The sequence below is a fragment of the Verruconis gallopava genome, assembly GCF_000836295.1.
Source record: "Verruconis gallopava strain CBS 43764 unplaced genomic scaffold supercont1.4, whole genome shotgun sequence".
NCBI classification, from domain to species: domain Eukaryota; kingdom Fungi; phylum Ascomycota; class Dothideomycetes; order Venturiales; family Sympoventuriaceae; genus Verruconis; species Verruconis gallopava.
Genome location: NW_015622140.1, coordinates 29,257 through 51,068, shown reverse-complemented (window position 1 = coordinate 51,068; position 21,812 = coordinate 29,257). Strand labels below are relative to the sequence as shown.

The following is a 21,812-nucleotide window of genomic DNA, read 5'->3' as shown; positions in this document are numbered from 1 at the left end:
ATTTTAGCCAAGTTTCATGATCATTCAGCAAAAAGGGCATGGGATGCGTTGTCTGTTTTATAAAAACATAGAAAAATTCCATTCGATATAGCTAGAGCTTGACTGATGGCAAATGGCGTGTCTTGGATTGCGGTGACCTTGATATCCATGGGAACATTTCTCGCGCTACAAACCGTGGAAGCCAACCCAAGTTTGGACGACAAAGTGCCCGATTTTGCGCTCAAATATGGTAAGGTACCATTTGCAACCGAAATCAAGCTTTTTGCTAAATATGACCTATGTTAGCACCTTTGATATGGTTGCATTCCGAAGACCCGTTCAGGCCGAGCGATGTTCTCCAGCACATACGGCATACGACTCCAGCTCTGGACTTCGAGCCACTTTTCGGCCTACCGGAACTAGGACTGGATAATCTTGAGATTCTTAACCAATTCGGTCATGAGGTGTCGCTCACTTCAGCTGACGATGTCACGCTTATGCCGGAGTGGATCATGGGCGAAGTGCCTGATGCCGACGGGAAGTTACACCGGTCAACTGCTTGCTGCGTAATTCTGGTTGAGAAAGGCCCTCGGGACGTCGACGTGTTTTATTTCTACTTTTATTCATACGACCGCGGCAGCAACATCACGCAGGTTCTCGAGCCTATCGATTCGCTCTTCGACTTGACCGACGAGGAGAAGAAGATGCATTTCGGGGACCATGTTGGCGATTGGGAGAACAATATGATCCGCTTTAGGGATGGCATGCCTGTGGGCATCTACTACAGTCAGCATACCAGCGGAAAGGTCTACGACTGGGAGAGCAAGGAGGTCGAGAAGGTCGACAATAGGGTGCGCCACGTCGATTGCACTTCTTCTCAAGCATGGTATCATTGACTTTGTCCGCAGCCTGTAGTCTATAGCGCTTTGGGTTCGCATGCTAATTACGCAAGAACGGGGTAATTGACAATTCAAAACTGCAACACTGGGTTCGCCGGAGGCTGACTCTATAGCAGAAAACACGTGCATGATAGCGTACTAATAGATTACTGCGACGCTGGTCCGCGCTGGGATCCTGTGCAGTCTGCCTACTTTTTCCACCTTGACCCCGACAGCTTCAAGCTGACCAGACGATTTCTACCAAGCGAAACAGACACAGATTCGAATTTCACGTCATTCTTACACTATAATGGACGGTGGGGCGACAAGCAATACCCAGACAGTGACCCTCGACAAATGACAGTTCCCTATTTCAAGATAAAGCGATTCCAGACTGGGCCTACAGGTCCACTTTCTAAGCAGCTCGTCCGGAAAGGACTCTCTCCCGACCATCCTCACATAGAGAGTTGGATGGAATGGGCAGTGCGTATCTACATGTCCTGGTACCCGTGCTGTCTGAGAGGCTGGAGAGTCTGGGTGTCCGGAGCTCTTTTGCTCGGATTCTTGTTAACCGTGACATTTGGGGTCGTGTGCGCGGTGAGAAGGCATAAAGGACAAGGGTATAAGAAATTGGAGAGCGACGTTGCGTTACAAGACATGTTGAGACGTGGGTCTTTTGACTCCATTGAAACGGCTTGAGAGTTCTGGAGGGTATGTTGGCCAAGGTGGAACAAGATAGGCAGCATGATATACCAATCATTAGACTGTAGATATTAAATTGCATCGGAAATTGTGCAGTAGCTCGACTCCGATAGTGTGCAGATTTTCACCTGTGTCTAATCTCACATACTGGAATCTCGAGTGGGAAGCGTGTCTGAACAACAGAATTGGGCCATCGAAGTCATAACAGGCCGCGGTTTTCATGTTACCTTTGATTAGAATCGTCGTCCACAGCTGTGCCAGCTCAGAATTGTTGATCAACATCCGTGGCGCTAGGGACAGTTGAGCAAGTTTTGATTGGCTCGGAGGGACTTTGAGCACCGATGCTTGGCGAGAAGTATCGTCAGGTCCAAGTAATGTGCCGGGTCACCGAAGAGAACACATCTTATTGGTCGGACTGTAGCCTTAACTCCTGTGTGGAGCTGTAGAGTAGAACTAACGAAACTGATGGTCAGAGAACCTTTGGAATGTTTGTCATGGGAGAGATGAACACGATACGACCGTTAACTCCGCCCCATGAAGGGGCACGCCTATATAGAAACATGCTGCATTCTCGAAATGCATTAGGATTGCCCGACAATAAGAAAGTGTTTATTCGTTTAAATTCATCACTGACAGACCGTAACCCGTGAACAGCAGTCAGCAATTAGCACCATCATGCCATACAAGTATATCAACAAACTTCAAGGAAAGCGTATCCTAGTCTTCGGCGGCACCTCGGGTATCGGCTTCGGCGTAGTTGAGGCGGTCCTCGAGCACGGAGCTACGGTCTTCATCTCTGGATCAAATACGCCCAAGCTTGAGAAGACGGTGGAGCGACTGACAACTGCATATCCCGAATTGCCCAAAGAGAGAGTTCACATTCATGCTTGCAACCTGGCTGACGCCGCGAACCAGGAAGCCAACATCAAGGGGCTGTTTGACGCGGTCACAGACGGGGGAAAAACAAAACTTGACCATATTGTTCACACAGCAGGCGATGCTCTTCAGCTCGTGCCCATATCCGAGCTGACGGCGGAGAAGTTCCACCAGCGACTCACAGTCCGACTGATGACGTCCATGTACATCGCAAAAATGGCTCCGCAGTACGTGGAGAAGTCAGCAGACAGCAGCATCACTATCACGTCTGGGGTGAACGCTGCAAAACCCGGCCCGAATTGGGGAGTGCTAGCAGCGTCTGGGGGAGCAACGGAGGCGTTTACTGCTGGAGCCGCCGTAGATCTTGCTCCTGTGCGGTTCAATTGCGTGTCACCGGGAGCGATCAAGACGGAGCTGTTTTCGGGTCTGTCGAAGCAGGCGGAGGAGATGTATCAGCAGAAGACGTTGGTCAAGCGCCTGGGTAGGCCTGAGGACACGGCCGAGGCATATTGTGAGTTTGCTCCATCTTTCCCCAGCAGTGTTATTGAGTCCAACGAGCTAAATGCTGACAATGAATGCTTAGTATACTGCATGAAAGACGGGTTTCTGACTGGCGAGGTTGTAGCTACGAACGGAGGATACCTCCTGGTGTGATCTGCGGCCGCAGTCTCATGATCAGAATGTGAAGGTGTTCCGAATGAAGAGACGAACTTCGTCGAGGCAAACTTGTACGGAAATAAATTATAACCTGCCCAAATATGAAGCCGCACTTTCTTGGTGGTAATCAGCAGTGCTCGAGATCCAAGATGTGGCTGGTGGCTGGTCGTTTCTGCCTGCCGACTGTCTGCTTGCCTGGCCGTACCTGCTTCGGTGCCTGACTGCCTGCTGCCTGCCTGCTCGGATTTGTTTGGGTGCAGCCAAGTCGAGTGAGCCATTGACGCAGCCTCTTTTTTCGCCCGTACAAAGCCTCGCCCTGGCTATTTACTTTCTGCTTGCGGCTCCATGAACCCTTCACTTCTTCAACTACAACCCGCCCGCATTACCACTCATTACTAAGTCTACTATCTCAACCGTTCCACAAGCAATCACAGAACAAGCGCAGGCGTATTCGCAGGCGCATCCCCGTTCGAAATCACAACAGCGCCTGTTGCCTGCTCGCTCTCGCCTTTGCGTACCCAGTCGTTTTCACCACAACCTCTACCAACACGAACACAAGCACAATCACCAACCTGAAAACACTCGCTTTGATCAGGTCTGCCTACTGTTGGCGTCGTCTGCCATGGCTGTTCCTACCAACAGACGGCCGCAGCGAGGACCTGCTAAGGGACCTGCGAACAACCGCAACCGAGATGCAAAAAAGGACATTCTGTCCAAGACTCGAGAGGTAGCAATGCGAGATGCTCGACCCGCCTCCGCACCCACATCTTCTTCCGTTCAGCTCCATGTAACAGGTTGGCGGAGTTCCAAGGCTGCATCCAACAACGACGGAGGCGTGTCGGCCCTCACCTCCTTCTTGGAGCGACGTGCTGGCATATCCAGCAAGAAACACAATAAGGGCAAAGGAATTACAAAGCAGCATGCCGTACGGATACGCAAGGTTCGTCTTACCCTGGGGTGAAGAGTTGAGGATGTCCTCTCCTTTTATGCTTGCTGCGCTCGATCGTACCGCCCTTAAAACCATATGCGACCGACTACCATCTGAAGGCACAATGACTCTTCAGCGCATCAAACAACGATCTACCACGGCGCCGGCTTCTGCAAGGCCGTCAACATATATATGAGATCAAAAGTCGAACATGTCGCCTGGAAGACGGGGATGTCCTCGGGTTATGGAGCTGGCTCCGGCTAGGCGCAGCGAACATTGGGAAAAGTACAAGGTAAACAGTCAGATACTAATCGGGCGTATAGACCACCGTCGACGGCGACACCCTTATCATAAACATCAGCTCAGACGATGTGCGCTCGTTCTTGAGCATCAATGGCTACGAATTCGCTGGAGCAAATCTCAAGATCACCCTCGCCGATGCTCAGGCTGGTGGTCGCTCCTCATTTTCCTTCAACAAAAGCAACAACTCTGGCCCAGATCTCGGAGACGCGTCTCAAGTTCGACAAATTTTCAAGGGCGTGCTGGCCAGACGCTACAGTGTGGACAATAAAGTGCTGGATCTTAGCAGCTTAGGGTCTGATCCAGACCTGAACAAGATTGGTGTGATGGAGATCACACCCAAAACATTCCAGGTCTTAATGAAGATATGCGACGACGTCTTCACAACAGCCAAAGCCAAAGAAGACGGTGTCGTCTCCGTGTCATTGGCAAACAACAAGCTCAAGGATGTGTCTATGGTCACGTACCTAGCATCCACATTTCCGGCGCTCAAGAACCTCGACCTTCATAATAACAGCATCTCGGAGATGCGCGACTTGCAGCGGTGGCGACACAAGTTTCGACAGCTCGAACACATCATCCTGACGAACAATCCCATAGAACAAGAAGTCCCCGATTTCAAGGTCCAACTCATCAAATGGTACCCAAAATTGCATAGCATAGACCTCTTGCAGATTCCAGCGGCTGAGCTAGAAGCCATTCGAGCGAAAAAAGGGCCACCAAAAGTTCAGCCAGGTCGCTTCGATGACCAAGGAGGGATCGGAGAGCAATTCCTCAAAACCTTCTTTGCAGGCTACGATAATGATCGCAATGGCTTGGCGCAATATTATTACGATGAGAATTCGACGTTTCAAGTGCAAGTCAATACTCGAGCTTTGAAGGATCCCTCACAGCCAAAACCCCAGGGCAACGAATGGACCCACTATATTAAGCACAGTCGAAACTTGCTCAAACTTGATCACCTCAACGCTCGGGCAAGACGAAGTTACCGCGGCCCAGGTGATATTGCCAAGGTATTTGCAGAGCTGCCAGCAACACGACACCCTGATTTCGCAAGCAGCCCTGAGAAATGGCTGCTCGAATGTCGACCACAGCCTGGTTTGCCCGACCCCACAGGTGCAGCGCCTGGAGGTGTTAATGGTTTGGTCATCACAGCACATGGCGAGTTCGAAGAACCGCAAAACAACAAACTCCGTAGTTTCGATCGCACGTTTGTGCTCGGACCTGGCGGACCCAATGGAGTGCGTGTCATCTCAGATTCGCTTACCGTAAGAGCTTATGGAGGTTATGAAGCATACCAGCCCGAACCTCAAGATTCTGCTCCAATGAATGAAGCGCAGGAAAAGGAGATGATGGCATTGGAGGTTTCAAAAGCTACAGGGATGAATATGCAGTACTCAGTTATGTGCTTGGAACAGGTTGGATGGTCATACCAGGATGCACTTGCTGCATTCGCCAGCCACAAGGATGCGATTCCAGCAGAGGCGTATATTCAGTGAGGAAAGGAAATTGAAAGAGAAGCGACAGGTTTTTCATAATATTTCAATCGCAAACTGCCTTCGTTAAGCGATGAACTACGGATTTCGTTAATTGGCGAGGCGCTGGTGGGATACATGGTAGCTTTGATACCCGGGTCAAAATAGCAACGGGCCCTTCATTGCAGCATAGAATGAGCATTCAGCTGCCGCTAGATAAAACACAATGAATGTCTGAGACGGCTCAAATATATACTCAGGTGCCAAATTTTCACTTAAAATACGTGAATTGCCAAGACGCTGTCGTTACGAATCCCTCTGCACAGATGTGATCTTTGACGTACATGCACGGACCGAGGTAGCTGTTCGTCATGCCCTCCCCCACTATGCACAACTCAGTTCAAACTTCATCCGGCTCGTAACATCGCTTCGCTTCATAGTATTTCCTTAAAATCAAATTATTGTCCGATCTAAGCAGAATCATAAGTAATGACTTGGACACCCCCAAGATGGGCATGGGCCTGACAAAGAATGGCTAACCTCAAGCCTGCGCATGCGGTACTTTCCTCCGGCTCCTACTGCTAACATCCGAGGAAGCCCGTACCGATGCTGATGTTCTTCATTCGAGCAGGCCGCTATTGCGCGGTTGCGCAGCTACGTACCGCCACCGACACAGTATTATTCGCTTCCGCTAACGCGGAGGGCGGCCGTGTTGATCCTGCTTTATGCGGACAAGCATGGGGAGCTCAGAGTTGTGCTCACGATGAGAGCCAAGACACTCAAGTCTTGTATGGAATGCAACAGCCGTGAAGAAATGTCCTTGAAACGCTGACCCGTGTTCTTGACAGATGCCGGACAGGCTGCTCTTCCTGGAGGTGAGTCGGGCATGCTGCGACCATACTTACCTGTTCGAACTTTCTTTGACACAGAAGTTGCCAGGCAAGGCGGATAGCCTCACAGAAACACCATTTCAAACGGCGCGTCGCGAAGCATACGAGGAGATCGGCCTCCCCCTGTCAGACAACAAGCTGCCCGCGCCGTACCAGATCGAGGAGCTGTGCCAGATGCCGTGCAATCTTGCCCGCACCGAACTGGGCGTCCGCCCATGCGTGGCGTACATTTCGCCCAACCCTTCGTACGACTGGCCAAAGGACAAGCCGATACCCTCTGCCGAGGAAGTGCTCCTCCCCAGGCTGGACGCCCGCGAGGTCGCCGCAGTCTTCTCGGCGCCGTTCCACAACTTCCTCCGCGAGACCGATGAGCGCATCGAGCACAGGTCCACCGACGCCGGAGAGGACGTCGGCGCTGAGGCGACGGGATTCCCCGCCCAGTGGTATCAGGGCATGTGGACAGACTGGCACGAATCCCGGTGGCGCATGCACAACTTCTACGTGCCCGTCGCCGGCCAGACCGTCGCCTGGTCCAAGCCGCAGTCCTCGTCCTCGCCCGCGCTCGGCTCAACCTCGCTTCCCTACCGGGATCTTCCGCGCGCAGCGACAGCCGTGCGGCAGGCCAAGGACACCATGAAGCGGTTCAGGGTGTTCGGGATGACGGCACGCATTCTAGTCGATGCGGCTAGGCAAGCGTATGACGAGGAGCCAGAGTTTGAGCACAATTCGCACTTCGGGGACGAGGACATGATTGGCAGGCTGCTCAGGATAGGAAGGCTAGGGCCAATTAGAAAACCAGGAGACGAGTTAACCAAGGAAGACTTGGAAGCAGCTTCGAGAATATGAGTACTCGCTCCAAGCTGTTGTCCACTTCCACTTCAGAATTGACAAGAGATAAATGAAACTTTTCACTTCATAAACAGCTCTGAAGGCGTTGATGAGTCCCCAAAACCATAAGGTTTCGTCTGTTGCTATTCTATCATAGCCCTATTGTCCAAATTGAACGCCCGGTAAAGGGGACTGTGCTACGGGTCCTGCCAATCCATGCGCAGAGACAAGACTAGGAGAAATTCCACATGCCAACTGAACTCGCATGTCCGCAAGTCTACTTGATCCTGTCCAATCTGCTTCTGTTCAAAGCAATTTCGTCGTCTACCTTGTCAACCTTGCTGCCGATACGGTCGATGTGTCTGTTTTGCGATTCAATTTCGGATCCCATCGCACCCGCGATCAGTTTCATGCGGCTTGCCGCACCTGCGAGCTATTGTGATGGTCAGCACAGTTTCGCAAAAGTTTCCTGTTGAACGCAGCGGCCGACTCACAAGGTCTATATTGTTACTGAACATTCTGTTAGTGACTATGTTCTATTCGAATAGGGTATCTAACGTACTCTATTTCATTCTCCATCTCTTCGTCTTCGGAGTCGGCCTGGTAAAAAGGTATGTATCAGCAATCAATGCCTTTGAAAGGGCTACGACGAGAAGGGTTGGATTTCAAAGGCCTACTTCAAATTGATATTTGGCCCTTTCAGCAAGAGAGGTCTTGCTCTTCGGTCCAGTCTGTCCCTTGTTCATTTCCATATTAACGCGAGCAGCCCTTTCTTGGCTGCCCCATGCGGCAGCTCGAGTTGCATCACGCCTTTCTCTGTCCTCCTGTGCTTGTCGCAAGACCTCTGCCTCACGTTCGGCAACTCGCTGTTTTGATGTGAAAGGATTCTTCACGTGTACAGCAAACATCGAACGATTCCTACAATAAACGTTAGTTCAAGCCGAGAAACGTGTCATTGTCCAACAGCCCCGAGACTGCGCAGCGTAATCGAGAGACCGACGTGGAGTCTCTGGGAGCAAATTACTTACAGAGTCTTGATTTCTCTAGCCTTCTCAGCAGCAAGACGGTTCTGATACAGTAATTAGTCTCTTGTAAGATAGAGTGATATACTACTCACCTGATTTGACGCCAGGTCTAGGTTCCGTTCCGTGTTGTGTATCCTCTCGCCCTGCTGCTGAAGTCTCTCGAGAGTCGCTCTTCCAGTCTCCTCAGACATCTGGGCAATACGTAGAGCGTTGCGAGTTGAGCTAACATGTATAAGAAGGGTCAGCTCTGCTGGAGCGAAAGGGTGTATAGGGAGGCTTATCTTGTTGCTTGATCGCTCGAATCTCATTCTTAATACCTAGAAAAAGAGAGTAAGCGTCGTGCTCGTCGGAATTACCTAGCACCGAAATCGCTTGTGGATAGGATCTATATGCTCCTCAACAGTAGACAAGGAAGTCATACCTTGGACATCTTCTTCCTCTTGCTCCTCGGCTGTCAATTGACGATCTTGATAAGCCTGTAGCTCGTTAGATAAAAATATATAGCGTCAAAAGGGTGCTATAAGATCAAATATAACTCTGAGGAGAACATCAGCACGCAATCACGAAGAAGGCTTGGATTCCAGCATACCACACCATAGCCTTGAGCCCCGCCTTGGCCCCTCCCCGACTCCCACTCGGACTGTTTGCGCTCTTCGTCGAGCTGCGCTCCATACCCTTGATTATCACCATAGTTGTTTTGGTATCGGTTGGCGCCTGCTGATGGTGCGTTGCCTTTTGCTCCAGCATCCCCGTACGCGTTTCCCCCTCCGTATCTCGATGCGCTAGGAGGCTCGTTTCCACCGCCATATCTGGAGCCGTTCGGTGGCTGATTTCCACCGCCGTACCTAGATCCACCCAGAGGCTCGTTGCCGCCTGGGGTTGGACCACTTCCGTATCGTGAGGCGCCAGGAGCAGGACCTGATGGTAGTCCATTCGGTGCTCCACCGTAGCGATTATTGCCCCCTGGAGCCGGCGGTGCGCCAAGTCCTCCATAGCCACCGCTTCCGTATCTAGACTGTGGAGGGTCGTTGCCTCCAGGCGAGGGCCCATTTCCGTATCGTGACGCACCAGAGTAGCCACCTTGGCCATAGCCGCCGGTGTTACCGTACCTCTCGTTGGTCACTGCGGGAGTCTTCTCTGCTCTATACCGGTCATTGCCTCCGCTGTACGGCGGCGGGTTCGCGTAGGCGTCGCTCGAGGGCTGGTTGACGGCATACGGGTTTGCCGACGGCGCAGGGGACGAGTTGCCGCTCCGGTCACCATCCTTCTCTTTACGGGAGAATCCAAACTTCTTCATGATTTCAAGCCTGATATGTGAAAGAGTCTAAAGCAACAGAGAAAGTCTGGACTTAGGGGTGTTCAATCTTCGAGACATCCAGGCGGGCCTACAGGCGCGGCTGTCTGAAACCAAGAAGACGACTGTGGCTGCGTTGTGGTTGCAGTAGCAGTCTGAGATATGTGGGGTAGTTGGTAAATTGGTCCTGCGGCACGCAGTCCCGTAGTTTCCGAGAGAGGGAGATTTCTCGTCCGCACGGCTGGCACTGTCTTCACGGTGCTTGAAGCGTCTGAACAAACCGTATACACAAAGGGTGAGGAAGCAGGACTCTAGTGGGGGCCACGAAGGCTAAAAACAGGTGCCAAATGCCATGGCTGAGCCACTCACGCTGCGTAGGGACTGCGGCGGCTGCAGGGTCCAGCCACGGCCGGCTCCACTGCGCCTGCAGAACGAGGAAAGAACCATTCACGGATGTACTTGTCGCTGCTCTGCACTTTCCTCGCCTGCTTCGTCCTGCCCGGCTCAGCCTTCGCCGCGTCGGTCCACACGTTGGTGCAAGCCAAGATACGTCCAGCCGGACGTTGTTTTCGCATTGTGCACGTAGCGAGCATACTCGGGAGAGGTTTCATGTCTTGATTTTCATCGTCGACGACGTTTCATGCCCTGCAGGTATGGCTACCTATCCTGTCTCACAGAACAATGTGGCCGTGACGAGTTCTGAGAGAGCATCGGTGCTGACAACATCGCCGACAAGTACGTGTTTGTTCTCTTGCCGTCTACATAACATACAAGACAATATATATCATTCCAGTCCTGTTTGCAATCTTGTTGCGCTGGTGACGACCACATACAATCATTGCACTCCACCAGGCAGGGATCCGAACTCCTCGCCATGAGTACAAGCAAAAGGTGGTGATCTTCGATCATTCTCGTGCCTCCCAAGGTTTGAGAAGTTGTGGATTCGTCTTCAAGGCCTCCGTGCAGGCTTCTCGTCTTGTGATACGGGTCGAGCTGTTTGTGAACTGTTGACTAGTGCCACCCTCTCATCCGGCTCTGGGTTGCAGTGCATAACTTCGCACCGGGAACAACTCCTTTGGCATTCCCCTTTGGATTTCCGTGGCCACAATCTTCAGCCCGGCCTTCTCGAAGATCTGCCTGAACTTTGCGTCCGTCCGCGTGATCGAGCTGTCGGTCGCATCAAAGATGTCGTTGCCCTTCGCGTCGGTGCTCATGTTCTCCTTGACCACAATCCAGCCGCCTTCGTGGACATGACACTTTGCTCGTGAGAAGAAATCGATGAGTTGGGCGTCTGTAAGCTGGCCCAAACACCACTGTGTCCAAATGATGTCGTACGTGACTTCTGGCGTCCACTCTTCCAAGCCAACGTTGTACACCTTGCCAATCCCACCTCTGTCTCGAATCTCCTTGAAGCTCTCGCCCTCCGTAATCACATCTGTCAGTTGCTTTACGGGTTCGACAATGTCCACCACGTCTGCGACCTTGGACAGGAAACCCGCAGTGACACGGCCGATGCCAGCACCGCAATCAACCACACGAGAGATCCGCGTGCCAGGCTTATATTTTGAGCTCTTTCGCCGCAGCTTGGCCAAAAAAGTCGCATTTCCCTGGAGATCGACACGGGATACTTGCGGGTAGCCTCCCAGAACACCGGCGTTGTCGGCACTGACAGACGACCAGTACTGGATTGCTGCCTTCTGGTCGATGGACTCGTCCGCGGGCGGAGAGATGGACTCATCTACATCAACATCCATTCCTGCCATGTAGACCTCGTATGATGTTTTCAAGCCCCGGCCGGTACGCTGCTGGATGTAATTGAATATAACGAGCTTCTCGGTTCAAACCTCTACTTTGGATGCGGTGCAGACGGGCTTGCCGACTTCGGCATCACTAGTTTTAGTTTAGTTCTATCAACTTGAAAAGCTGTACCAATGTTGTAGGTGATTCCAAACCAGACGCACGCCGTACATTCCCGCTCGTCCAAGATCGTCGAACAAATTGTGGAGAAAAAGAAAAGAAATATAAAGAAATGGAGTGAAATCTTATGTCCGTTTTAGACGTTTCACCTTGTTCATAGATGGGACAATACTTCTGCTGTCATCCTCGACGAAGACGTCCAGAAACCCGCGTCTGGAATGCCTTCGACCACGGAAAGCGTAACTTCGGGCCATGCTGCTATATTGACGTGCATCCTGATCCAATACGATACAAAATGGGCCTGTTGCAGCACGCGTCTTTCTCAGCAACGCCGATTATGCCGGCATGGCTGCTCCGTCTCCTCTCGGATCGCTGCCGGCAGTATAGACAAGCTGGCCCTCGTCCCAGTGCGTGCGTATGATCTGACCACGCCCAAACACGCTTCGCTCCAAGCCGGTCCTCACCTGTACATGGTGGCCGAGCTTTTTCAGGCCCTCCACCACTTCCGGTGCGATTCCTTCCTCCAGCAACACCAAATCGTCCAATTCGTAGCTGCCGCCGATGCAGAATCGCGGAGCGTCCAAAGCCGCCTGCGGGTTTAGGCCGAAGACGAGCGAATTCAAGAGAACTTGTACGTGGCCTTGGGGTTGCATGAATCCACCCATAACACCATACACGGCATGCAGTGAGTCGTCGTCCGGGTTTGTAATCATGGCCGGAATGATGGTGTGATACGGTCGCTTCCCTGGCGCGTAGCAATTTGGATGGCCCTCCTCAAGCACGAAGTTTGCGCCCCGGTTTTGCAATGTAAAGCCGCAGCCCTTTGGCACGATGGCCGTGCCGAAGCCCCCGTAGTTGGAGTTGATGAAGGAGCAACCGTTGCCGTCTTTGTCCGTCACAGCGAAGTAGACCGTGTCACTGTGATTGTGCGCTGGCGAACCATGGCTGACAGTGTCCGAGACCTTGTCAGGGTTGAATAGTTCCGCTCGTTTCTTTAGATATTCTGGATCGAGCAATCCTCGCACCGGAACGTTCTGGAGAGCTGGGTCTGCTATCCACCATCGTCCATCCGCGAATGCAATGCGCAATGCTTCGATACATGCGTGCAGGTGCCTGCTTCACATCAGTACCTCTTCATCTCGTGCCAACTATCGCTTTTTTTTTTTGCTTACTCAACGGAGTTATGATCCTCTTTCGTCCATTTTCTTATCTTTCCTGTCTTTTCAAGCTGCTCCAAAATGCCGAGTGCAATCAATGCCACGATGCCCTGGCCGTTGGGCGGATGTTCCCATACATTCACTCCTCCCCGCTCAGCATTCACACCTTGGCCTCTGTAGTTCAGCTTTATGGGCTCTGGCTCTTCGCTGCCCCTTTGGGCGTGGCTCTTCAGATCCTCCAGGGTCATGTGTCCTCCAAGATCCGATATGACCTGGACTATTGCTTCTGCAACCGGTCCTTCGTAGAACCCTTTTTTGCCATGCTTGGCTACAAGTCGAAACGTGTTCGCCATTGTGGGGTTCTTCATTATTTCGCCCGGACCTGGCGCCCTGCAGCCATCTTTCGCGTTTGCATCCTTCTTGAGCATTTCCGCTCCATTAGGAGACGCCTTCTTGAGAAGCGCTTCGCCCTGCCTCCAATTATAGGCACTGAGTTCAGATACTGGAACCCCATCTTCAGCATACTCGATGGCAGGTTTGAGGATCTGTTCCATCGATAACTTGCCACTGCCAAACTTCTCCACCGCATCGACCCAGCCTCCTGCGGCTCCTGGCACTGTGACTGCGTGCACACTTTCCGTAGGAATACTGCGAACTGGCCCAAAGGCGCTCAAATCCTTCCTCAGGCCTTCAAGAGATGTATGCGCCGGAGCTCTGCCTGACCCATTCAGTGCGTGTACCTTCTTGGTCTTTGCGTTGTAGAACAAGCAGAAACAATCTCCTCCGATACCCGTCATGCTAGGTTCTGTCACGTTCATTGCCGCTGCCACCGCTACTGCAGCGTCCTAAAGTATACTTAGCATGTCTTCGCATCCAGGTTGACTGGGGCACGAACAGCAGCATTTCCTCCTTGCTTGAGGACGCGGACCCCGGCCTCGGCGGCTAATGGTTCCGTACATGTCACGATGCCGTTTGTGCTATATACGACGCTTCGTCGACTAGGAAAGTATTGGAACTTCAGGTCTTCCACCTTGCCAACAACGTCCTCGGCTTTTGTCGCATTCACTATCATGGTTGTAGCAATGGTTCGAGATGCAATGGATCTTGGTCTAAACAGCTTCCGGGTTATGTTGACAAGCATAATCTGCGAGCAGAGCAAGTTTACACTGCAAACTTTCCACGATAACGGTGCGTCACAGTCAAACAGTGACTGGATTGACTCGCGACATCATTAAGCCGATCACGGCAAGTTCTGTCCCGTCAACTGTCACAAGACTGAAAAAGGAAGGTCAAGAGGAATGCATAAATTGAATAAGTAACTAAGTGTGAGTGGGTAAACTGCAAATCGATTGCTAATGAATAATCCTGACGCAAGAAGAAGCTCCCTTGTAATGCTCCACTTTGCCGGCATCCTCAGATCCGCACCGAGGGGATCGTATCGAGAGCCACCTGAAGGCATCATCGCAAAGCCAAAATAACACGGTAAAATCAAAGTGAGATAACCACCAGTACAGCCGTCAGATGTGCTTTCTATTTATCTGTGCAGGGTCGGGACGGATGTGAAGTACTGAAGTGGCCACGATATTTTGAGCCAATCACAGATTAAGACATACACGGGACCAATCCTCCGTGCTTGTTCCAGCATTTCCTTCAAAACTGATCATCGCTAAATCAAATCTTTGCTTCGCTATGTCGAATGTCGACGCGGCTGTGGCCCTAACGTAGCTTAACAGACCTTGACAGCAGATGGAGTTGTTAGTCTCTACTCCAGCTCATTTGTCATTTTTGCATTCTTAACATGGTATGCAGGACTGAGTGCAGATCAACGTTGCAGAGAAAGATTTCCGAGATTCTTGTGCAAAAGTATGACCCAGATGATCCAATTCTCGAATGTGGTCCTGCTCCGCTGTCGATAATAAAACATCGCGCAGATGACGTGCTTTCCCTCGCTCACGAGAAGCTGCATGCGTTTCCGTATCGAGAGGTTCCGGAGTGCTGGCGGAGATTGTACACGGACGCAGCGCTGTGGAAGATTCTCGCCCTCGAAAGTGACGATTGGTTGTCAGACGTGGTGAAATTACTTGATATGGCCATCATCCTGACCGGGGCTCCGAGACGATATGAGGCCATCCAGTCTTTGTTTCACTGGTTACAACAAGTTTCACAGCCTAAAATAGATCGATACGAATACATCGAACCAACTCAGGTCTCCGCTCGCCCTGCGGAGGAGGAAGAAGCGAGTGGATTCCGAAAGCGCCGAAAAATTGAGCATGCGATTTCTGTGTCCTTTCCCCAAGCACGCATTTCACAACTGGAGTTACTAGAACCCATGGAAAGACTGAGCATCGCCTCTTTACCGGCATTTCAGTTGCGCATTAATCAAGATCATGACAGGAATAACAAGCAAGGGCCTGTGCCATTCATCATCACTGGTGCACTGGTTCCTTGGCCTGCTATTAGCGAGGAGGATAGGAAGTGGTCAAATCCACAACACTTGCTTGCCCGCACACTTGGCGGCAGACGTTTGGTGCCCGTGGAACTTGGAAGGAGCTACACTGACGAAGATTGGGGCCAGAAGATCATGCCGTTTGGGGAGTTCCTCGTCAGTCACATGCTTCAAGATCCGCAGACGTCGCTGTTGGAGAGAAAGACGGGGTACCTGGCACAGCATGACCTCTTCGCGCAGATTCCTGAGCTGCGAGCGGACATCGCCATTCCGGATTTCTGCTATGCGACGGTGCCCGAGCCGCAGAGGGCAGAAAAGAGCGACGACGGATCTAGAGAGGAGGCCGACGGCGACGACGACGCACTTGACAGAAACATCATGCTCAACGTTTGGATTGGCCCGGCCCACACCATCTCGCCGCTGCACACAGACCCGCACCACAACATTCTCGCTCAGGTCTTTGGTAGTAAATACGTGCGCTTGTACCCTCCGTGTCAGACTGAAAATCTGTACCCACGATCGAAGGAAGGGGACGTCGACATGAGCAACACCAGCGAGGTCGACGTTGACATGGCAATGAAGGTCTTGGAAGGTCGAAGCCTTGAGCCGGCATGCAACGATCTAAATAGACAGGCAGCGCCGACAGATCAAGCTATTGAAAAAGAGGTTTTTGCTAGGACGTTCCCGAAATTCGCGGACGCAAACTACGTCGAAGGCATTCTTGGACAGGGAGAATGCCTTTTTATACCCAGAGGCTGGTGGCATTACGTCCGCAGCCTAAGTCCCAGTTGTAGTGTTAGCTTTTGGTGGGATTGAATGAAAACAGCATACGAAACATGGTCAGCGTGGTCGTATTGCACAACTCTCACGACCTGATTTGTTTTATTTAAAAGTAAGGAGCGTCAAGGATCCAAGTCACTTCTACGTGCCGTCATGGGGTGTGCCAACATCAGGTAACAAGTTGCGAACAGCGCCTCATCTCAATGTGAGCAACAGCAGCACGACACAAAATCTCGGTTCACAAGCGGTTACGTTTGGTCTCGCCTCCACCTTGGTTATACTGGAGTCACACGACGTTTTTCTCCAGCCACTCCTCCCACTGCTCCTGAGAGAAGGCTGAGGATATGCTATTCTCGACAACGCCATTGAAGATGACGGTTGGAGTGACGTGAACGCCCACGAGCCTATTGGTCTTCACCATAACCTTGATGTCGTTTGTGACGGCGTTTCCGAAGTTTGTAGAGCCGTCCGCCGCTGGCTTGTCGCCAATCTCGAGCAACTTGTAGATCGCGTTTTCGTCCAGGCCAACGGATCCTGCAAGCTTGGCGAGTCTCTTGTAGGTATCGTTCCTCGTCTCGTTGACGACTGCGAGGTCGAAAAAGTCCGTCTGTTTTTCGAAGAGCTTCGCACTAAACTCCCAGAACTTGTCCGGGTTGACTTTCAGAACGGCAGCGGCGGCTTCGTGGACCAGGGTGGACGACGGATGCCACGGCTGGATCTGCTGTCGGAATATGACCTGGAGACGGCCGGCGTATTTCGTCTGGACGATGGGCAGGATGTTCTGGTACAGACGCGTGAACATGATCCGCGAGAAGCTGGTGGATGGTCAGAAGCGTGCCGGAGAGCGCACAGAAAGCTGGACGTACGGGCACACATAGTCCAGGTACACCTCAAGCGTATGGATGGCTTTGGGCGAGACGCCGGCGACCAGCTTTTGGCCAGCGAACTTCGGATTGAGAGACATTGTAACGGGCGCTGTCTGTGTTTGGACTAAAACCAAATGTGATTGTTGAAGCCTCTCTGCCGTTCTGCTCTTCGCTGGAGGGGTACACTATGAATTATGACGAATGACGAGCAGGGTCACTGCCCCACACCAGAACGAGCTGTACCAGCAAGGCTTGGGACGACTCCAGGCTACGCAGCTTTAGTGAAGAGGGGCGTTCCTGGTGTTCTGTCTTCTCATGTAGGAAGTTGAAATGTTTGCGCCGCAGGAGCAAAGCAGTGTCCAAGCCTCATTGACCGCGAAAAGATCAGGTCCAGAAACGTGCAAGGTCTGGTGATCCAAGAACTGGGTAGTGTACGAGATTGCCCTAGGCAGAGACGACGGATCAAGCGGCGATTCCGTCCTCGGCACTGGCACGTTTGGCTGGCTGGCGGTGCGAATCTCGACAAGGCTGCAAGGCACCGACGACTCGGGCGCTTCACGCTTCGGCTCTTCCTCATCCTTGGGCGATCGGCTACAGCCATGTTGTCCAACATCGAGAAGGTACACTCGTTCATGCGATTCTCCCGAGGAGCGGCGTCGGCTTAAAGCGCGGCGATACGTGCGGCTCGTACTGCAGCAGCACAGGGAACGACGTGCATCGTGATTGAACCCGTGTCAAGACGGAAGGAGGTTCGGGTTGGGCAGCCCGGGTCAAACGAGGCCGAAGCCGCGCGCATGTTGAGCTCGCTCGTGTTCGAAGCTGTGCAGGCTGACCAGAGACTGCTGGGGCCCAGTTTGTCGTGAAGCCGTGTCGAGAGCGACGGAGGGAGAATAATGCACTGGACGTGATGCACCGGCCAATCAGAGGCGCGGCAATTGCCATGACAGGCCAGAGCCAAACCCTCGACTGTTGCCACCGCGCCCTCGGCGGCATCGCGGCGAGTTGGACGGCCCCGAGAGGATCTGGCATCACGCACGAGGCTCGCAGCGCGCGCGACTGGGCGGTGCGCATCACGAGAACGTGTGCTTGCAGTGCTGGCAATTGAGCGAACTTGGCTGCTGCTGCTGCCGCACGTGTCCGATGGCCAGACAACGGCGACGCGACCTGGGCCTCGATTGATTTTGCATGTGAAGAGAGCAACGGATCCAGAGGTGACGCCACCTGCGAAACGGCCGCTGTTCCTCTCCACACGCCCTCCGCCCCCGGACTCTGAGCGCTGCGCCGACCTTTGTCCAGACTTCCCCCGTCCCGCTAAGCATCCCAAGGCATTCGTGTAAAAGCTGTGCGGCTGGCCTTCACATGCCCAAATCCGCCGTCTTAGCAGCGTGGGAGCCAATCTCGCGGCGTTGAAAAATCGTCAGACTCTTATTCGGCTGTCAGCTGCGCCAGTACCAGGACAACGTCGTGCTGCGCTTTGACCTGAATCGTCTCTCCTCCGCAAGCAGCCTCGGCTTAACGCTAGTTCGTCACTCGACCCCGAGGAACAACACCACACTACCTTCTTAATTACTACTCCACTGCGGGCTGTCCCAAGGCCTTCTCTCTGGACCATCAATCCTTCAGCCTTTCCTTCTCTCCATCGTCTTCTGCCATTCATCTCCTTGTTGCCATGGCCACTGAGAAGATTATCGTTGTCGGTGCTGGCTGTACGTGCCTTCTTTGCTCTCCACCCAGAGCCGTCACGGCCACATGATTTCGCATGGGAAGCTGACCAAGTTGTCCTCAGTGTCCGGCTTGAGCGCTGCTCACACCATCTACCTCTCTGGTGGCAATGTCTTGCTGCTTGACAAGAACAGTACGTCGCATCTTCGTCGCCCGAGCCCCTCTGCCCGTCCTGACTCTGGCTCTAGACTTCATGGGAGGCAACTCCACCAAGGCTACGTCCGGCATCAACGGTGCCTACACCAGGTCGCAGCAGGCCCTGGGCATCAAAGACAGCGTGAAGGAGTTCTACGACGACACAATGAAGTCCGCTCGTGAGCTTGCTCGCCCAGACCTCATCAAGGTTCTTACCTACCGATCCGCCGACGCCGTGCACTGGCTGCAGGATATGTTCAACCTCGATTTGACACTTGTCTCCCGTCTGGGGTACGATCTTCGCCCCCCCTGGCATTCGAAAAAGCAGAAGTAACTAACCCGCGCATCACAGTGGTCATTCTAACCAGCGAACCCACCGTGGCCACGATGCCAAATTCCCTGGCATGGCCATCACGTACGCGCTCATGCAGCGATGGGAAGAGCTGTGCGAATCTGAGCCGGAGCGTGCGTCGCTGATAAAGAAGGCAAGAGTCACAAAGGTCAATATGGATGGCAATCGGGCAACTGGTGTCACTTATGAACACGATGGCAAGACCATCAGCGTTGATGGCACCGTCGTCCTCGCCACTGGCGGCTATGCAGCCGACTTCACAGAGACATCATTGCTGAAGAAGCACCGACCTGACGTCTACGACTTCGCCAGCACCAACGGTGTACACGCCACGGGTGACGGTCAGAAGATGCTCATGGCTATTGGCGCTAATGCCATCGACATGGACAAGGTTCAGGTACATCCCACTGGCCTTGTTGACCCGAAGGATCCTGGCTCCAAATGGAAGTTCCTCGCTGCAGAGGCTCTCCGTGGCGAGGGCGGTATCCTCCTCAATAACAAGGGCAAGCGATTCTGCGATGACCTTGGCCACCGTGACTATGTCTCGAACATGATGCTTGAGGAGAAGAAGAAGGGCAACTGGCCTATCCGCCTCATCCTCAACTCCAAGGCCTCAAATCACATGGACTTCCATACTCGGCATTACTCTGGTCGCGGCTTGATGAAGAAGATGACCGGGAAGGAGCTTGCCGATGAGATTGGCTGCGGTGCAAAGGCTCTCCAGGAAGAATTCGAGAGCTACAACGCCATTGCCGAGGGAAAGAAGAAGGACGTCTGGAACAAGAAGTTCTTCCACAACATGCCGTTCGACATCAACGACACCTTCTACGTCGCTCTTATGGAGCCGGTTCTTCACTTCACCATGGGTGGTATTGAGATTGATGACCAGGCCCGAGTTCTGAACAAGGAGAAGAAACCTTTTGACGGCCTTTTCGTCTGTGGTGAATTGGCTGGAGGTGTTCACGGTGCTAACCGTCTTGGTGGCTCATCACTCCTCGGCTGCGTTGTCTACGGTCGCGTTGCCGGTGAATCCGCGTCGAGATACACCTTCCAGAAGGTTTTGAAACAAGGTGGTTCGGCCGCCGCCGCTCGTCTTGGCCAAATCTCACTACACATTGACCCTGCTCAGCCAGGCAAGATCTCTGTTGAGTGGGGTAGCGGTGCCATTGGCGCATCCAGCGTTGTCGCTCAACCAAGTCAGTCCTCTGCAACCCCTGCGTCATCCGCGAGCGATGCTAAGGATTCCGAAAAGCCAAATGACGTTAAGAAGTTCGAGATTCCAGAGAAAGAGTACACTCTCGAGGAAGTCAAGAAGCATAACAAGAAGGATGACCTGTGGATTGCTGTCAAGGGTGTTGTTCTGGATCTCACCAACTGGGTTGATGAGCACCCCGTAAGTCTCCTTCACGAATCTTTGCTGTCAGTGGAGTATGTACTAACAACGTTCTTGCAGGGAGGACCAACCGCTCTTTACAGCCATATGGGCCGCGATGCGACGGAAGAGTTTGAGATGTTACATGATGATGAAGTTATTCCCAAGTACGCACCACAAGTTGTCATTGGCCGGGTAAAGGGTCAGAAAATTACTCTTCAATATTAGGGATCTTTAGATGGGTCTTCTAGGGGTGTGTGTGATCATGTACGAATGTATATAGGCGTTCGATGCAGCTCCCAACATCATGTTAAAATATAGTCGGTTTGAAGAGGAACTTCTCCACCTCCAGGTGTAGTGTTTCATTTTCCGTTAGTTTGTATCATTTTTATCGCTGCACTCTTGAAACTTCATTTTTTTTTTTTAAATGCCGACCACTGTGTAGCAAGTCGCACAAAAAGGTCGAGCTTTGTTTCATGTCTGAAGAGTAAACTGCACGTTATGATTTAACCTGACTGAATCACGCTTTGCTTTGTTGGTGAGTCGGGTGGCTGAATACTTTAGCGTTGGACAAATCTGTCCATGTCATGCGCCATTGTCGGGTAACGTCTGAAGAGAGCACAAATTATCACTTTGCGGAACTACCAAAAACGAGTGAGAATACCATCTCCATGAAATTCGCATATGAAGTAGAGAATCCGGATTATTTCGTTCTGCTTTATTTACGCCATTCTCTTCCACAACGCTTTGTTATTATGGTGCAAAGTGAGAATAGAGCAGGTCACTTTACTGAGTCTTTGCCAACTGCTCTCAGTAGATCTAGCCATTCAATAAGATCTGATCAATTCGTATAACAATGAGTTGGTGCTGAGACTCATCACCAGCGGACAAATAATGGCCGTGCGGTGTATTGATACACACGATAGTCATTCTAACAATGGATCATTCTAAATACCAGATCTGGTCCATTGTGACTGACCAGTTCGCCCATGCTAGGTCAAACAAATTTATGGCATGCCTTTTCACTGTCTCCTAGCAACCTTTGAGCAAACTTCCATATCGTATACACAGCGCTGTTGAGAAAATTCCTTCAAGATCCACAACCTCCATCACCAATACAGTTGCCCACAATGCCTCGTCTGTTTACCGCCGAAGAAGACGCAGAGATCATCCGCTTGAAAGAGCGGCAACCTTTCGCGGGCTGGCCCGCTCTAGCAAACACATGGAACGCAA

The 21,812-nt window shown here is 52.2% G+C and overlaps 8 protein-coding genes across 9 annotated transcripts; 5 read left to right on the top strand and 3 right to left on the bottom strand.

The window, feature by feature from the left end:
* The first annotated feature begins 7 nt into the window (after window positions 1-7).
* On the top strand, window positions 8-1,658 carry PV09_01439 (uncharacterized protein). Its single transcript, XM_016354328.1, has 4 exons — window positions 8-229; window positions 286-830; window positions 888-937; window positions 995-1,658. Exons 1-4 carry the CDS (start codon window positions 106-108, stop codon window positions 1,554-1,556), a joined length of 1,281 nt encoding a protein of 426 aa, XP_016217340.1. The 5' UTR covers window positions 8-105; the 3' UTR covers window positions 1,557-1,658.
* A 1,738-nt stretch (window positions 1,659-3,396) lies between these two features.
* On the top strand, window positions 3,397-6,050 carry PV09_01438 (uncharacterized protein). Its single transcript, XM_016354327.1, has 2 exons — window positions 3,397-4,032; window positions 4,344-6,050. The coding sequence occupies exons 1-2, from the start codon at window positions 3,715-3,717 to the stop codon at window positions 5,817-5,819; spliced, it is 1,794 nt and encodes a 597-aa protein (XP_016217339.1). The 5' UTR covers window positions 3,397-3,714; the 3' UTR covers window positions 5,820-6,050.
* A 150-nt stretch (window positions 6,051-6,200) lies between these two features.
* PV09_01437 (uncharacterized protein) lies at window positions 6,201-7,774 on the top strand. The gene is made up of 4 exons (XM_016354326.1): window positions 6,201-6,353; window positions 6,427-6,583; window positions 6,644-6,670; window positions 6,735-7,774. The coding sequence occupies exons 1-4, from the start codon at window positions 6,327-6,329 to the stop codon at window positions 7,529-7,531; spliced, it is 1,008 nt and encodes a 335-aa protein (XP_016217338.1). The 5' UTR covers window positions 6,201-6,326; the 3' UTR covers window positions 7,532-7,774.
* Window positions 7,775-10,857: 3,083 nt separating this feature from the next.
* On the bottom strand, window positions 10,858-11,595 carry PV09_01436 (uncharacterized protein; the record flags this gene model as incomplete). Its single annotated transcript, XM_016354325.1, has 1 exon — window positions 10,858-11,595. One exon carries the CDS (start codon window positions 11,593-11,595, stop codon window positions 10,858-10,860), a length of 738 nt encoding a protein of 245 aa, XP_016217337.1.
* A 489-nt stretch (window positions 11,596-12,084) lies between these two features.
* PV09_01435 (gamma-glutamyltransferase) lies at window positions 12,085-14,047 on the bottom strand (the record flags this gene model as incomplete). The annotated part of the gene is made up of 3 exons (XM_016354324.1): window positions 12,085-12,862; window positions 12,922-13,751; window positions 13,802-14,047. The coding sequence occupies 3 exons, from the start codon at window positions 14,045-14,047 to the stop codon at window positions 12,085-12,087; spliced, it is 1,854 nt and encodes a 617-aa protein (XP_016217336.1).
* A 334-nt stretch (window positions 14,048-14,381) lies between these two features.
* PV09_01434 (uncharacterized protein) lies at window positions 14,382-16,179 on the top strand. Its single transcript, XM_016354323.1, has 2 exons — window positions 14,382-14,660; window positions 14,716-16,179. Exons 1-2 carry the CDS (start codon window positions 14,653-14,655, stop codon window positions 16,166-16,168), a joined length of 1,461 nt encoding a protein of 486 aa, XP_016217335.1. The 5' UTR covers window positions 14,382-14,652; the 3' UTR covers window positions 16,169-16,179.
* PV09_01433 (uncharacterized protein) lies at window positions 14,382-17,490 on the bottom strand. The gene is made up of 2 exons (XM_016354322.1): window positions 16,999-17,490; window positions 14,382-16,947 (listed from the first exon to the last, which is right to left on the bottom strand). The coding sequence occupies exons 1-2, from the start codon at window positions 17,094-17,096 to the stop codon at window positions 16,419-16,421; spliced, it is 627 nt and encodes a 208-aa protein (XP_016217334.1). The 5' UTR covers window positions 17,097-17,490; the 3' UTR covers window positions 14,382-16,418.
* A 772-nt stretch (window positions 17,491-18,262) lies between these two features.
* Window positions 18,263-20,991, top strand: PV09_01432. Of its 2 annotated transcripts, XM_016354321.1 has the most exons (6): window positions 18,263-18,704; window positions 18,785-18,853; window positions 18,909-19,146; window positions 19,208-20,403; window positions 20,460-20,600; window positions 20,661-20,991. In XM_016354321.1, exons 1-5 carry the CDS (start codon window positions 18,668-18,670, stop codon window positions 20,465-20,467), a joined length of 1,548 nt encoding a protein of 515 aa, XP_016217333.1. In that variant the 5' UTR covers window positions 18,263-18,667; the 3' UTR covers window positions 20,468-20,600; window positions 20,661-20,991. The 2 variants fall into 2 exon arrangements, with proteins under 2 accessions (XP_016217333.1, XP_016217332.1); XM_016354320.1 differs by having other exon boundaries at window positions 19,208-20,600.
* Window positions 20,992-21,812: the final 821 nt, after the last annotated feature.